General features: G+C 44.9%; 2 protein-coding genes across 2 annotated transcripts; one reads left to right on the top strand and one right to left on the bottom strand.

Annotated features, from left to right (window-relative positions):
* Positions 1-9828: 9828 nt before the first annotated feature.
* Positions 9829-10113, bottom strand: PtA15_3A142 (uncharacterized protein; the record flags this gene model as incomplete). Its single annotated transcript, XM_053167081.1, has 1 exon — positions 9829-10113. One exon carries the CDS (start codon positions 10111-10113, stop codon positions 9829-9831), a length of 285 nt encoding a protein of 94 aa, XP_053018333.1.
* Positions 10114-10811: 698 nt separating this feature from the next.
* PtA15_3A141 (uncharacterized protein) lies at positions 10812-12255 on the top strand (the record flags this gene model as incomplete). The annotated part of the gene is made up of 9 exons (XM_053167080.1): positions 10812-10933; positions 11024-11108; positions 11197-11231; positions 11325-11382; positions 11480-11649; positions 11738-11828; positions 11917-11954; positions 12038-12101; positions 12178-12255. The coding sequence occupies 9 exons, from the start codon at positions 10812-10814 to the stop codon at positions 12253-12255; spliced, it is 741 nt and encodes a 246-aa protein (XP_053018332.1).
* Positions 12256-14956: the final 2701 nt, after the last annotated feature.

The raw sequence follows: 14956 nt of genomic DNA, 5'->3' as shown, positions 1-14956 counted from the left end.
GCCCTTTTTGGTGTCCTTCCCTCCACTCACGTTGCCGTTCCCACCTGATCCCGCACATCTGACAATTTCCCGCACTAGTACTCCAGCTCCGTCCGCTCTTGCGCACATCACTCTCCCAGACTCCGCTCATCTCCGACGCTTGACTTCCCACCGTCCTCTGTCTAGCCCCCGCCAGTCAGTCTCTCACCACCGCCTCCACCCCGGTTCCACCTGCTGGTGAAACCTGCTTTGGCTGTCGTGGCTCACCCGCTGACGCGCTGCTGCTACCAGTCCACGTGTGTGTAGTCCGCCGCAGTCCAGCCCTGTCTTTTCCGCTCCAATCCAAAACCCGTGATCCGTAATCTGTGATCCGTAATCCATGCATTCCAGTCCGCGCGTGACTTTCCATAAGCTTTCCTAGCATGCTTTTCTGACATCATCCTCAGTGCCTATGTCACCAGAAAGCACTCTGCCTGAGCCGCTCTGAGCATTCCCGCCCGCGCTATCCCTAGTGGACATTCTACCACGCTTGCCTATATAAATCACCACAGCGGGTACCCACATCCAAACAGGTACCTGGGTTCACAGGGGCCATCTCTAGCAAATAACGGTCTCATATTGTATTGTTTCACCATTGATCATAGCTCTCCATCAAAGGCAGCAGGTGACCTTGCCTAATCAAGGAGGATGCTTTGAAGGCCTTTGACTGAAGTCAATTGGGAAATCATGTGGCTTGTTGCATACCTTGGGACATGTGGTTTCAGGGTTTGGGCTGAGCCTCATGCCCCAACCCAAACCTTGGATTACAGCCCTATTCTCATCAATCAGTGCATTTTAAGAATAATGTTTGTAAACAGGTTAAATGTGTCCTAAAATTTTGTGAATTTCAATTGTGAAGCTCCCTACCTTCGGTGTGACAAGATGTCTTGATGTCTTTTATCACAATTTGGATCAACTGTATATCTATGCAGGGGGTTCACAATTAAAATTTGAAAAACTTTACAACACATTTCAAGGGGTTTATGAACAACTACAGGCCAAGGCAGCTTTGCCACTGGAAATTCAATGCATAATCATTTGGCTCATTCAACACTGGATAGTACAGTTGCGCAAGGCAGTAAGATGTGCTTGCCTACATGTTGCATGCAGACCCACAACCTGATCACATTTTTGTGTTTCAGACTAAAGATGGCACGTGGGTACATGGTACCCGCCAATGGTTACTCATTGCTCTGGCGGGTACCTGCTCCACGTGTACCAAGTACAGGTATGGGTATCTGGATTTCAAGGTTTTTTGTCAGGGTACCCGGGTACCCGCCAGTGATACCCGGTCAACACACGCAATGGAGCGGGTAAGCCTCAGTCCCTCCTTCAGAGTGTTGCTTTGCAACAGTGAACCAGTGATATGAGAGTATGAGAATATGAGAATGAGCTCAGTGGTTATTGCAGATAAGAGGGATGATATGGTATGTTATAAAAGTGTAAGAGTGATGATAATGGTTAATGGGTGGTATCTGTATAACTGGTGGGTACTGAACTGAGGGGAAAACAACTGGGGGGGAGAGAGCTCCTTATATATACAAATGTGAGGGATTTTAGCTACAAGGGGGACCCTGGATGAGGGATTTTAGCTGTTGGGCTGCGTACAAGTGGTGTCAGAAGATACTAAATACAGGCAGAAAGTGGGGTGAGAAATGAAAGATGAGGTCATACTATGCAAGGAGTGCATAAACAAAGCAGGGAAATGTCAAATACAGGGGTACCTCATGCAAGGGGTGCATGAGTGGTGTCAGACTAATGCAAGGAGTGCAGAAACGGGGTCAGAAGACTGCATGCAGCTGCAAGGGGTGCATAAATGAGGCGGCACCAGGGGAGATATGGTCCCACTCCCCAGGGAGTGCCCTGCGGTAACTTTTTTCCATAACCGTGCTGGAGGTCTTTGGTAAAGAAATATTGGATATGTAAGAACAGAATGGAAGTCAGCTGTGGAAATCAGTTGGAAATCATCCTGAAATAAACCATAACTTGCCAAGAAATTATCACCAAATCATCTAGAATTCATCCAGAACTCATCCAGAACACAGGCCTCCCTTGGCTCCATGACCAGTGTGACCTTTTCATCAAGATGTGAAAGGCCCAGCCTGTGATATTTTCCCCCTCATGTACTCGCGTACATCAGGTGGACAATTGTTGTCTCAACACAAAGTTTTTACTTTTCATGTGGCTGTGAAAGGCCCATCCTGTGATATTTCCACCTCAATGTACGCGCGTACATCAGGGTGACTATTAGAAAAGTGCAAAAAATTCACTTGCATTTGCACATCTGAATTTTGAAAAGCAAAACAAAACAAAATTCACTCAATAATTTTTGTGAGGAGGCCAGGATATCTGGCCAAACTGAAGTGACACCGCAATCCAACCTTGACTTAACTCAGACTTTCCCACTACTAAAACAGTTTTTCACCATTTCTTTTAGCCAAATTCAAATTAATTCCCGCATTTCCAAGAAAATGGGTTTCACTAATTTTACTGCAACATTACCACATTCCAAAATTCTAACCCCAATAATAACAAGTTGACTTTTACTTTAATTTTTTACATGAGGGCATATAATGTGAATTACAAGAAACCCATTTTTTCAAAGGAATTAAATTTGAGAATGGCAATTTTGCTTTGCTATCCTTCAACATTGGTAAACAGGAGCAATTGATGAGTTGGACTTGGGTGAAATATCATTTCATCATATGTTTCCCTACAGTTGTACCTAGAAAACAAAAGAATTCTACACAAGATTGTGTTGACTCTCAAATCAATTCTGACTGACTTTTGACTCATTTCCCCATCCAATTTCCAATTCCTTTAGGGATGAGTTACTAATCCACATCAGGCTTACATCTGACCAAAACTCACATAAAATTCAGCTCTGGCACTCTCTGGGGAGTGGGAACATATCTCCCCTGGTGCGGGGACATGTCAAATACAGAGGAAATGGGGTTGGTCCCCTGCATAAGCAGTGGAGATAAGAGGGATGGAAAAGAGTATGTGTTTGGCTGGGTCTGAGTATGTGTATACCTGGGAAATGTGACTTGAGGGGTGTAACAGGTTAATGACTGAGGCTGGCCGTGTCCATGAGGGTCCAAGAGGGTGTAACTTCCAATCCTGCGGGGTTCCAGTGACGCTTCCAGTGGTGACTAGGGGTAAAATTAGCCGTAGAATCCATTTATGAGGTCTACTTGGCGGTATCTTGAGGCCTAGGGTGAGTAAATATATGTATGAGGAAAAAAAAATTGATTTTTCACTTTTCCGTCTACCACACCGCTGCAGCACTTGCACAGTTTGGCAGGGGTCTATTTGGTGACCCCCCTGTGCTTAACCGCTGGGGGTCATCTTCCCACTGCTTTTCAACCTTGCTAGACAAGGATGGGCAGTGGGCCACAATACACCAGCTTGCTGGTGTTGGGTGGCAGGCTCCATGGAGACTTTCTGTTAAAACACAACTGTTGTTTGAGTTTTTTGTAGTCTATTGCAAGGCACCCCCTCTTTTTTTTGCTTGTTTTTCAAAGGGGGAACCCTTGAATTTTTTTTTTTTTTGTGATTTTGTTTATTTATAAGCAGAACCCTTGAAGTTTCATTCTATGATTTACAGGCTTTAATATACTTGGATACGGATAGGTAAATTTTCGGAAACACTTGTGTGCATTGAAGCTCAATTCCACAGTTGTTATCATGATGAACCTAACGCAAAACTTCAGCCAAGAGATGTTCATGTGTTGGAATTGAGTTACAGATCATTCCAAAACAACTTGACCTACAGTTACCCTTGTATTTGTAAGAAAGTGAAAAAGAGTTGAAGTTGACATTTGACTCACATCAGACCCCATTGCATAAAAAATTACGGCTTGGCACTCCCTAGAGAGTGCAACAAATTCCCCCCTGGTGAGATATTCTAACAAATATCAAAAAAAGAACCTCCTGGGTGTGTGATATTGTAACACACTTTCCTTATGGTTAACGCTAAGGGTAATGAGTGAAAAATTGTCACAATATTGGTACGTTACCAATAGCCATACTGTACCTACCCATTTTTGAAACTAAGGAAAACTACCAAAACCTTGGTGCAGGTGCACCAAAAATTCACAGCATCAAGTAAATTACTATTTATTGAAATGGTTAGCTGCAAGGCAGTAACCCACAAACAGATTTTTTTGTGTCAGCGGGGCATTTGGTCATATCTCCTACTACTAAAAATGGTGGGTCAACTATGCTAGTTGTCAGGGCGCGTCTCTTTAGTGACGCAGCTCTGAATAAAACAAGAGGATCTAGCAATCACAACTCAGAGGTCGGAGCTCTACTCGACCGCCTCTGCGGGAGGATATAACCACGCCTCCTTAGGAGGGGCTGTTGACTTCTGTCAACCAGAGGCTAGAGGCGCTCCTCAGGAGGATTGGTGAGGAAAGAAAGAGAGAGGTGACTCGAGCTTACCCGTTATCAGCGAGGTCGAGTCAAAGAGTTGAAAGTTGAAAAGATAAGAAGGAAAAGAGATTGATTCAAAGGCCCCAATCGCAGTATTCGAGTAAGGTCAAAAACTACAAAGTAGCAGGCTTGGTAAATCTAAATCTGAGGAACTCTCCGCTTCAGAGAATTCCTCTACTTATACTTATGTTGATCTGTAGATCCTTTACTGCGGCTGCGCAGTATTACTTCACGCGCGCGGGAGGCGCGTCACTTATTAGTGACATATCTCAGAGACTATCTGTCTCTAGCTGCTTTGTCCGCTAGCTGCGCTGTTTGGACTAGCAGCTGGCTGACACTAGTGAATAGTGCCTCTGGAACAGTCAATAGTTCCTCCAACCAGCGGTGGGTAGTTACCATACGCTACGATAACCGCCGTTATCCGCGTAGCGTAACGCTTGCCGTTACTGCGCTCAGGCGTTAGCGCTAATAGTAACAACCAGTTGTAACCCCGGGCCTAATTTTTTTGCTGCGTTACTCGCGTTACTAGTAGCGTAACGCGCTAACCACCGGTTAACAAGATAAAGAGGGGCAAATGGCCCCTTCTGGATCATATTCAGTCCAATATCTGCCCCTCTGTGCGGGCAGATATTGTAACGGATGTCAAATTTCAAACATCCTGGGTGTGTGATATTGTAACGCCCTTCCGTTACGGTTAACGGTAACGGTAACAAGAGAAAAACTGTTACAATATTGGTACGTTACCGATAACCGTAACGTAACTACCCACCGTTGCTTCAACACAGTTGATAGTGCCTAGTTTGTGGTGATCAAACTGGTACACACCGTGAAATTTGATTTATGGAGCGGAGATAGACCCATCTTCAAGACGCTTTCTGTTCAAAATCTCATAACCCCCCCCCCCCAATAGTAGTGCCGCAGGATAGTTATGGTTCCACCTCCACCATTTTAATGTTTAGAATCTGCCTTGGCCTCCGCAAATTTAAGGTTTAGACTCCGCCTCCACCGGTGCAGGTTTCTCATCCCATCACATTCTTTCCGCTAGTCCTTTCTCTGAAATTGTTTTCTATTTGTTCCGCCCCTCCTTTCCCTCTTTTGTTGTCTCCGCGTCAGGATTTACTTTCCCATTGTTAGTCCGGTTGTGGAGTGTCTCACAGTTGTTGTTTTAGTTGTTTTGGTTGTTTTCCAACGCTTGTTGTTGTCATAGAGGCAGACATGCATTGTACACAAGGGTCAGGCGCACGCTGCTCATCTTAGACTTCAATTTCAGGCTCCACTGAGCTTTGACAAGTCCCCCATGCAATTTCCATTCTGATCCAAGGAGGATACCATCACTTTTTAATCCTGATCCTGATTCTCTTGGAGTTCTGCCCAAGTTTTCTGAGCCCCTTCCTGCATTCCTCACCTCTGCATCCGCAATATTCATAGTTAAGAACCTTTTGCATCCCTCCTCCGCCTCTCCAACGCTGTTTGTTGGACCCGTTCCTCTGAATCTCATTCTTACACCTCCAACATGTTGATATCTAAGTGAAATCCCTCTAGCGTCATGTCCCGCTATGTTCCAGTTTGTTTCTCAATGACATCATCAACCTAATCAATGCTGATGTTGTCATTGCTTACGCTTGACCCTCTAAAACCTCTCACTGCAAAATCTCTGCTCGACCCTCTTCTTTTGGATATATAAACTCACCTGTTTATCATCCTCTAGAGTTTCCCTCGGGGAACTGAAAATCTACTATTTGTCCTATCTTAGTGATCACCATATCATCATCATTCCGCTATTGTTCCTCCAAGTTTGACTTCATCACTTGTTGACATCTTATCGAGATCTTCCTGTTTTTCTCAATAGCAACTTCTTTTCTTATTTCCACTCAACATTACGCTGACCATCATTGTTCATTGCGCCGTTGTTTATCCCTTCTATTTGACTACTTGCCAACCATTTTCCTCCAGTTTCAGGACATCTCACTCCAGTAGGTCTTCATCCTGACCTTCTGAGCTGACTCCCTGTTCTTTGTTCTTTCCTCACTTTGTCCTATTGTGTCTTCTCGTGCATTCTTTGTCCCTTTTTCCTTAAGGTACATTTCCTATTTCTTTCTTTTTCTTGTGTATTTCTTGCAACATGTAACTTACTCAAAATAAACTCTTAAGTTTGACTATTCACACACCGAGGGTATCCATTCCCTCCAACTCTAAACAAATCCACCCCCAACCCCGCTATCATTGTTTTTGATCCTGTTCCACTCAATATTTTACAGACTGCCACAAGGGCAGCTTCATAGCACTTTCCCCTCACCACGCTGCCTATGGTGTGGGGCGCCAAAGTGACCAGCAGATTTTCCTGGCGCACAGTGCTGCAGCCTCAGGGCACGTGGGCTCCGCATGTAGCTGGGGCGGCGCAGGAGCTTCAAACAACGGAGGCGGAGCGCATAAGCTAGGCGCGGAGCGTGCGGTCAAAGGCACCGGAGCTGCGGCATGTGGAGCGGAGCGGGCTTGCTGAGTCCAAGAAGTCCAGCGCGGACTATCTAGAGCGGCGCAGTGATTGGGGGAAGCCATGGCAGCTGAAGAGGGCTACATCAGCGGATGTGGCTTGGGCAGAGGCGGCGAGTGGAATCTCAACACCGGAGGCTACTAGACAGGGGCGTGGATGCACTGCCAGCATATTTGGCTGGGATGAATTCATCCCAGTTTAACTGGGATGCACTCAACCAATTTAAAATGGGTTTATCTCATCCAATAAAATATAAAACCAAGGGGGGTACCTTGGATTTATATTTCATCAGTTGAGATGAACCACATTTAAATTGGTTGAGTTCATCCCAGTTTAACTGGGATAAACTCAACCCAGCCAATTATTCTGGCAGTGATGATGGATGATCAGGAGTTTGGCAGCTGTCTATGGCGAGCAGTGGAGGCGCAGAAGACAATGTGGGAGCAGAGGCAGGCGGTGAGCGTGGGATGGGAGGCGGATTTCTATTTTTTTATTTCTTCTTCTATTGGGTTATGACATGCAGTGGAGCTTTCTCTTGGTTCACTTCTTTTGGGGAAATCTCTGTGTGCAAAGTGTTCTCTAGCTTGAGCGCACAGCAGACTTGAAAACAGGTCACATTTTATTCTGTGTGCAAAGAGTTTCTTTCTGTTGCACCAATTAGGTATGTATCTTTTTTGTATGGCAGTGCAGTTCTTCCCAAATCTGCCAAAAATTAGGGGGCTTCCAGCATGATTCAGATCCCAATTCAAGAAAACAAAGTTCCTTTAACAAGAATTTTCCATTTAGTTTTGCATGTTTCTTTGGTAAATTTGTTTTCTAGTCTGCAGGTTCTGTTTCAGTAGTGCTGATTTTCTGAATTGAGGGTTCCTGAAATGGTACCTGCACCATGTTTGAAACCCCCTTATGCAACTTCATGCAGAAGGTGGCTAGATCTGTCAAATTGAAGGCAGAATTCACCTAGACTGTTGAGTCTTCAAGTAAAAACAAAAAAGACACATAAATTCCACACTACTCCAACCCAAAGCAGTAACAATATTGGATACAAAATTTGGTTGAAGCAATGATGTTTAGCTGGAAATATAATTTTTGATGGAAAACAATGAAGACTAGGCATATAATTAGGATGAAATAAGGTTCAACAGCCCATCAGAATGATTTACTAATAATTTTAGGCCCTGTTTGTAATAGGGGGGGGTTCACATTTGATTTTTACTAAACTTTGGTGCCAAATTTAAGGCCTTTATGAACAAAATTTTAACATTTTGGGAAAATGAACAGCAGCAGGTGATACAGATCAATAAGTGCAATTTATCAATTTTTTAAAAAAACTGTTCATAAACACCTTAAAATGTGCCCCAAAGTTTTGTAAATTTCAATTGTGAACCCCCCTAATGAGTTGAGAATGAGGTAGACAGTAGCAGTGACTGAGATCAGGGCTGAATCCTGATATTGGACATACTTCAAACAATATGACTGATATCCGTAGAAAGTGCCACATATTCTCCCAGGTGTATAAACTCACAGAATATTACCAAAATTGACAGATATTATAAGTAAAGTAACTTTCCATTGCTGCCCCAAGCAATAATTTGGGCCTTGGCCACCTCAAAAAACTTGAAAACAGTTTTGAATTCAGTGTGTCATCAGCCAAAAAATCACACCCCTGACAAAATGTTGGAAAAAAATTGATGCCCCATCATATTCCTGACCCAAAAAATGAAAACTGGTTTCCATGTGCAACTATATGTATCCTGAGCAAGGATCCGATGAACCGTTGTGGAACTCCTAAAAGATCAGGAAAGAGCTGTGAGGGGAAATAGTCAACTACACTACTAATAATGTAGGAGAGGCTACAGGTGCTGGTGAGGCTGCCCTCTTGACTAATGCTGATGGAGAGAGGGTTACACTAAGAAAAAGAAAAAGGGTGTGGCTGATGATTCTCTTTGACTTAGATGACTTTAACACTTTATGAGTTTGAGGTGTATCAATCCTACTGAGGGAGAGAGGAGAAGTGAGATGTGGGAAAAGCAGAAGCTCCTTGGAATGGGAGTCACTCTGAGATGGGTAATGAGATATATGCTGGGAGATATATTTCTATGGTGATGAAAGGTTTATCTAAGTGTGATGTGTAAAGGTGCTACAGAGGGGATGTAGTAGAAAGTGCATGATGGGGATACAACATCTAGAGGGGTGTTTATATGTGTGAGAAGTACTACAGGGGGATAACACATGATGAGCACATAGTAACAATATCTGAAGATGAGCGGTAAATATGAAGGTGCAATGACCAAGGAATGTACATGAAAGGGAACTATGTAGAAGATGAAATAATGATGAGCAGAAGTAAGAATGTACATAATGAAGATGAGCATTTGATAATAACTACAAGAGCTATGAAGGAATGTACTGCTGATTCATATGAAGGAAAAAATGAGTATTGAAGTTATGTATAATCTGCAGTCCTATGTAGCTATGATACTAATGAATGATGTATGTAATAATGCTAAGGATATGTATGAAGAAAATACCTGCCAAAACTATACATGCCAATAACTTCTGATCCATTTGGAAATCCTAGGTAAAATGAGTGGGTGACTAGGGGTAAAATGGGGTGTAGAATCTGAATATGAGGTAATAATGAAGTATTTATGAAGGGTTTATGAGATACAGAAGTGGTGGTGTGAACAGGAACAGGGTTACCACACCGTCAGCTATAGATCACTGAGGTGGCAAAGCCATCATCATCTTCTGCGCCGCCCTGCTGCGCTGCTTGTCAGTCACCAATCTGTAAGTTAAGCTACCTGGAAATTGGTGGGTTTGAAAAAAAAGTAAACCACTGGTTAAAATAGATAGTGTATCTAGAAGGCTGTATGAAAATGCAGGGGCTAAAGCGGGCCTCCATGATAGCTGGGCTGCAGAGGAGGCTGGCGCACCTGCCATCCTGGGCCAGACGCCCCATTGAGGCCGTGCTCTGGGAGGCTGTGAGTCATACCATTGTGTGACGTAGGTGACGTCGGGCGGGCCATTTTGGCAAGGCCGGAGGGGCGGCTGGCATTATGGAGAGCCTGAGTGCTGCTCCAACGCCAGGGCGCATCCTCCGGGAAAGCGTCGTCTTGCGGGAGCATGTGACGCTCGCGACGCCAGCCAGCCAGCTGGTGGGCTCGTTTCATTGGCGGAGGGACCCGCGCCCTCGAGGCGCGTCGCGAAGTCAGCCTCCTCCGTGAGAGGTGCCTGGAGTAGCGGTATTTGCCCTTCCTCACTCTGAAACGAGAGGCTTTTCGCATTGTTAAGCTAGATCTGCCACGGGCTGGTCTGGGCGGGACGCTTTTGGGTCGCCGAACGATGTGCGCCCTGTGGCGGTTTCCATAGCGGGTGAATGGGGGCGTTTTGGGGTTGCCCGGCCACTGCGCCTCGCTGGTTCCGGGCGCGACCCACCCCCGCTGTGTACATGTGTCCATGTTTGCTAGGTTACACGAGATGATCAGCAGGAGTGGCTGGTCGTTGACTAGGGCCGGGAAGAAGAACACGTGCGTCCGGCGGCTACCGGCGGTGAGACCGAACAAAGCCTCCTCTCCGTACCGGCAATTGGAAGTTGATCTCCAGCTTTGGCGTGATTGCCTTGGTGCGATCGAGGTAACATTGAGCATTCCAAAAATTCGCGCTGTATACCGACCCAGTGGCAGAGGCTCACCTTCAACCTCAGTCGTCAGTCCATATATAGCCAGACTCTTGCCTCAGATGCCCCTCCATCCCATCAGTTGGATTCCTAGTCACGACGCAAAGTACCTGGAATACTTTCCAAACATTACTAGATACATACAAGACTCTGTTTAAAAAATCGTCAACATCATTCCTAGCAAGCATTATCATGATCGCCTCACGGTTTGCCGTCGTTGCCGTAATCAGTTTGATAATGGCGAAGAGCTCCGAGTCGGCCAACGTGCAGCACGGATGTTATCAAAACACTGTGAACCAGAATGAATGTAAAAAGTGCATTTTGATCTCATTTGAACTTCCTTTTTTCATCCCCGCTATGTTTGTGCTAAGCCCTTCAGCCTGACATCCTAATCAATTATGTAGAGCAATCGCTACAATCAAACTAGACCGTCATGACAGACTTCCACCGAGTGAAAGCGAAGTAAGGACTATATCGGGTAGTTGTAGCGTGAGTCTTTGCTCTTGCTTTTAAGCTCCATTTTCAACACCTGAACACCTCGATTACTGTACTGATTCATGTCTACTTCTTTCATCAGCTTGTCGTCTTCAATAAGATGTTGTTCCAAGATGTGTGAGTGAACAAGAGTAGACTCAACATGTCAATACAATCGACAAATTTGGGCTGTTTCTAAAGCCTGATGATGTTTTTTACACACACATTCAGCACCATGGACCAAATAACACAAGGCCTTGCTACGCATTTCAAGAATTGTCCCAACAAGGTGCGCAGATTTTTTTTTTTTAAAAAAAAAAAGTTGGACACGGATGGGTTGGGTGACTGATAAAACTTTCTTGATTCGTTGCTTGAATATGTTCTAGGCCGGTTTCTTCGCCTTACCAGGTAATGAGGAGGTCATGGTACAGATCAAGACCCGTGCCGCACCTGGTTCACAATGGAACGCATGGAATGCGGATGCCGAGCTCAACAAGCCGTACTGCTTCAAGCCCAAAGGAGATCAAGATATTGCCTCAAGTGAAGATTGCATTGCGTAAATATGTCAACTTGTATTTAATTTGAAATAACTTCAATCCCTACCTTCACCCGCTGAAATTGTGCTTGATTGATTGATTTATTAGAGCCTACCATGAAATCCCGTCTGATCCCCAAACAGGGTTTTTCATTCACACCCCACCAAGGGGGTTCCAAATAAGCTCCGGATCATGCACTGTGAGTCAAAGCACCCTTCTATAAAATCCCTGTACAAGAACCTGTATTCCATTGAGCAAAAAAAAAATGACAAATTACTTGCCATTAGGTCATAATATCCACCACCGATGGATCAGTAATTAAAATGTAAGTTCTTCACGCAAACCAGCATCCAATTGTTTCACGCTACTGACCTTGATTCCTGCCGGATTGGAATTTTCATGGGACAGGAATAAGAAAGATTCTGACTCGGCCATCATTGCAATGATGAAAGAATGTGGCAAGCTCAAGCTGGTGAGTTAATTATTTTCTAAGTTCTACCACAACCTTGGTGAAGACAAATCACTTACCTTGCGATGTTACTTAAAAGCCTGGTGTGGTGAATGTGAAAGGAGCTGAGGGACCTAATGGGAAAGTATTTGTCCAGACTATCCATCATCAGAATTAGCCTTCAAAACCTAGATTCAAATTCATTTTGCTGCCGCACATTCTTGTACATCAGTCCTTGAATCCCTTGTCTTCTAAAATAGCTTGGCAAATATCTCTTTGTATATAATTGACTCATCCATGTACGGGAAAAAACACTTCAAGATGTGTAGGAACAATTTCAATCCTAATGTACCATACTTTTGTGTATATGTAGCCATACATTCCTCTGTCATGATGACTGAAAAAAAAACATGAGTTGATTAGATTTGTTAGCTCAAAATGAAACATTATCATCATCATTTTCTCAATAAAGTTTTAAGGACCATCAACTGAGTACACTTTTTTTGTCCCAGCAGGAAGTCTGACTTCATTTGTGCAATATGTTTTTATAGTAAGAATGGCTATTTTTCTGGGATAAAGTACTGCATGATTTAAAAACTTAAACTTCATATTGATTCCAAAACAGTAAAGGGCAAGGCTTGGGCATTAAAAGGGGGATAACATTATGAGCTGTAGCTGGGACTTTCATATGTATCTTTCCTTTCATTTACATGTTACAGTTCACATAATCATAGTTTGAGTGGCTGGGTCAGCTTACTTATCCTGCAATCTGAAAGATTCCAAAGAACTAAGATCTAAATTTCATTTTACATCTATCTAAATAATTGCAACTTGTTAGATAAATAAGTGAAATTTATAAGATAACAAGACACCTAATGGACCTAAGAGCAGGGGTGAAGCCATTGACTGATAGATAACTAGAGAGAAATGACACTTTATTTAGAGTTTGCTTTGCAGTGATATAGAGGATAAAATGATGATTCCTTAGTTAGACTAAATGCCCAATCATGATGCAAATGAGTCTTTTTTACTTGGCCAATGGTTTATCCTCCTCCCTTTGGCCTTTGAGCCTTTCAGAAAGAAAAATGTAGAAGGGTAGCAACATGATCTGCTTACATATACAGCTTGTCAGCTTTTTCTCTGGTCTATTGTTTCTGTTTTCTGGCCTTGCACTGAGGCACATACCCTGCTCTTTTGTTTTGGATAAGTAGCAATAGTGTCAGTGGTATTTCATTTTATAACAAAGACTAGAAGATAGGGATCTATTTGGGAATAAGTAGATAATATATTTTATCACTCACCTTTGGTATATTATCTCCTGTAGCAACAATTTGGGGTTATCCATAAATATTGTTTTGCTTCCAAGAAATGCACCTACATTCATCAATAAGATGTAATCAGTTTTTTTCAGTCTTGGTGCAGGACTGGGGAAGTGGTTTGCTTTGCTTACCACTTTCCACAGCTAGCTTGGATCACAGTTGTTGAGTTGTCTGTTAGTCTGCTACCATGACGTATCACCACAGTATGGAGGGCTGTTGGATCAACCCATGAGCACTACCAACCAACCACCCAGCTGGCAGCCACAAGCGTCTGTAGCCTACACAGCGGGCAATCGGGTGTTGCACGCAGCCCGCAGCCACACCCGCATAAAGGGGGTCCCCTTGGCTTGGGTGTTGCTGCGGGCTGCGTGCAACATCCGATCGCCCGCTGTGCTACAGCTAGCCCAGAAGAGCTTGCGACTTTGACCGCGAGCTCCGCAAGTTTGTGCCGCAGCGGCAAAAGTTTTGCGCAGCTGCAGAGGCCCGTGCTCGGGGAATCCCCGGGGAGCCCGCAGGTACATAGCGCCACCGATCCCCTGCCACCCACCCCCATCACCGCCGTCGCATCCACCACCATCCAGCCACCACCGCCGTCGAATCCACCACCGCCGTCGAATCCACCTCAGCCATCGAATCCACCACAGCCGCCAGACAGAATCATGAATCATCCGGCCATCGGAACGATTCAACGCAGGTGAGTATTTTCTGTTTATCATTGATGCTATCGGGAGCACGCAAGCCTTACTGATAACGTCCGTGAATTATCTAGCTTGAGGATGGATAACGATGAACGATCCCTTTCTCCCTCCGATTACAGCGAATGGCTCCACCACCCACTGACACCACCTGCGGACCGACACGTACCCCTGCCGTTCGATGGGACTGCTCAACTGGTCACGGAGCGCAACCGCCGCCGTGACGCCTTCATCAGAAGTCAGCAAAGAGCGTCGCAACTGGACCCATCCCTCTTTGGCTTACTCGCAGCTTCCCCGGCCACCAGCCAATCCAGCCATTCGGGCTCCTCTCCCTCTCAATCAACTGCGACTCAGTCTCGACAACACAGCCAGGTTCCTTCCAATCGTCAAGTCTCCACCTTTGGCCGCCCCGAGGTTCCGATTTCAATCGAATTCCTCCTATTTGTCCCCAGACCCAGCCCACCTCCGATCAACTCCCGCAAACGCCGAACCTCAGCCGCACCTGTTGGCACCCAGTACCAAAAGGCTGAATCAGAGCCTGGAAAGCTGACACTCAGCTGGGACACACACAACTACGATCTTGAAAGGTTCAAGGCGGACGCAATCCTCTTAATCGAACACGATGAAGACAAGGGTCTTGGAGTATATGCCCGAGAACTGGAATCCGAGGGCAGCATTGTTTGGAATGCTATCATCCCGAATGGACGCGCATTCGCAGCAGCCCAAAAGAAGCGACTGGATTCGGCCGAAACATTTACGCAGTTCCTCCTAACTGCTGAGGGCACTCCGGAATCCCGTCAAATCATATGCCGCTTGGTCCGCAAAGATCCAACCATCTTGGCTCAGGTACGTGATTTTTTCTGAT

This window comes from Puccinia triticina, chromosome 3A (assembly GCF_026914185.1).
Source record: "Puccinia triticina chromosome 3A, complete sequence".
NCBI lineage: Eukaryota > Fungi > Basidiomycota > Pucciniomycetes > Pucciniales > Pucciniaceae > Puccinia > Puccinia triticina.
The sequence above is the reverse complement of the archived record's forward strand: the minus strand, read 5'-3'. Positions and strand labels throughout refer to the sequence as shown.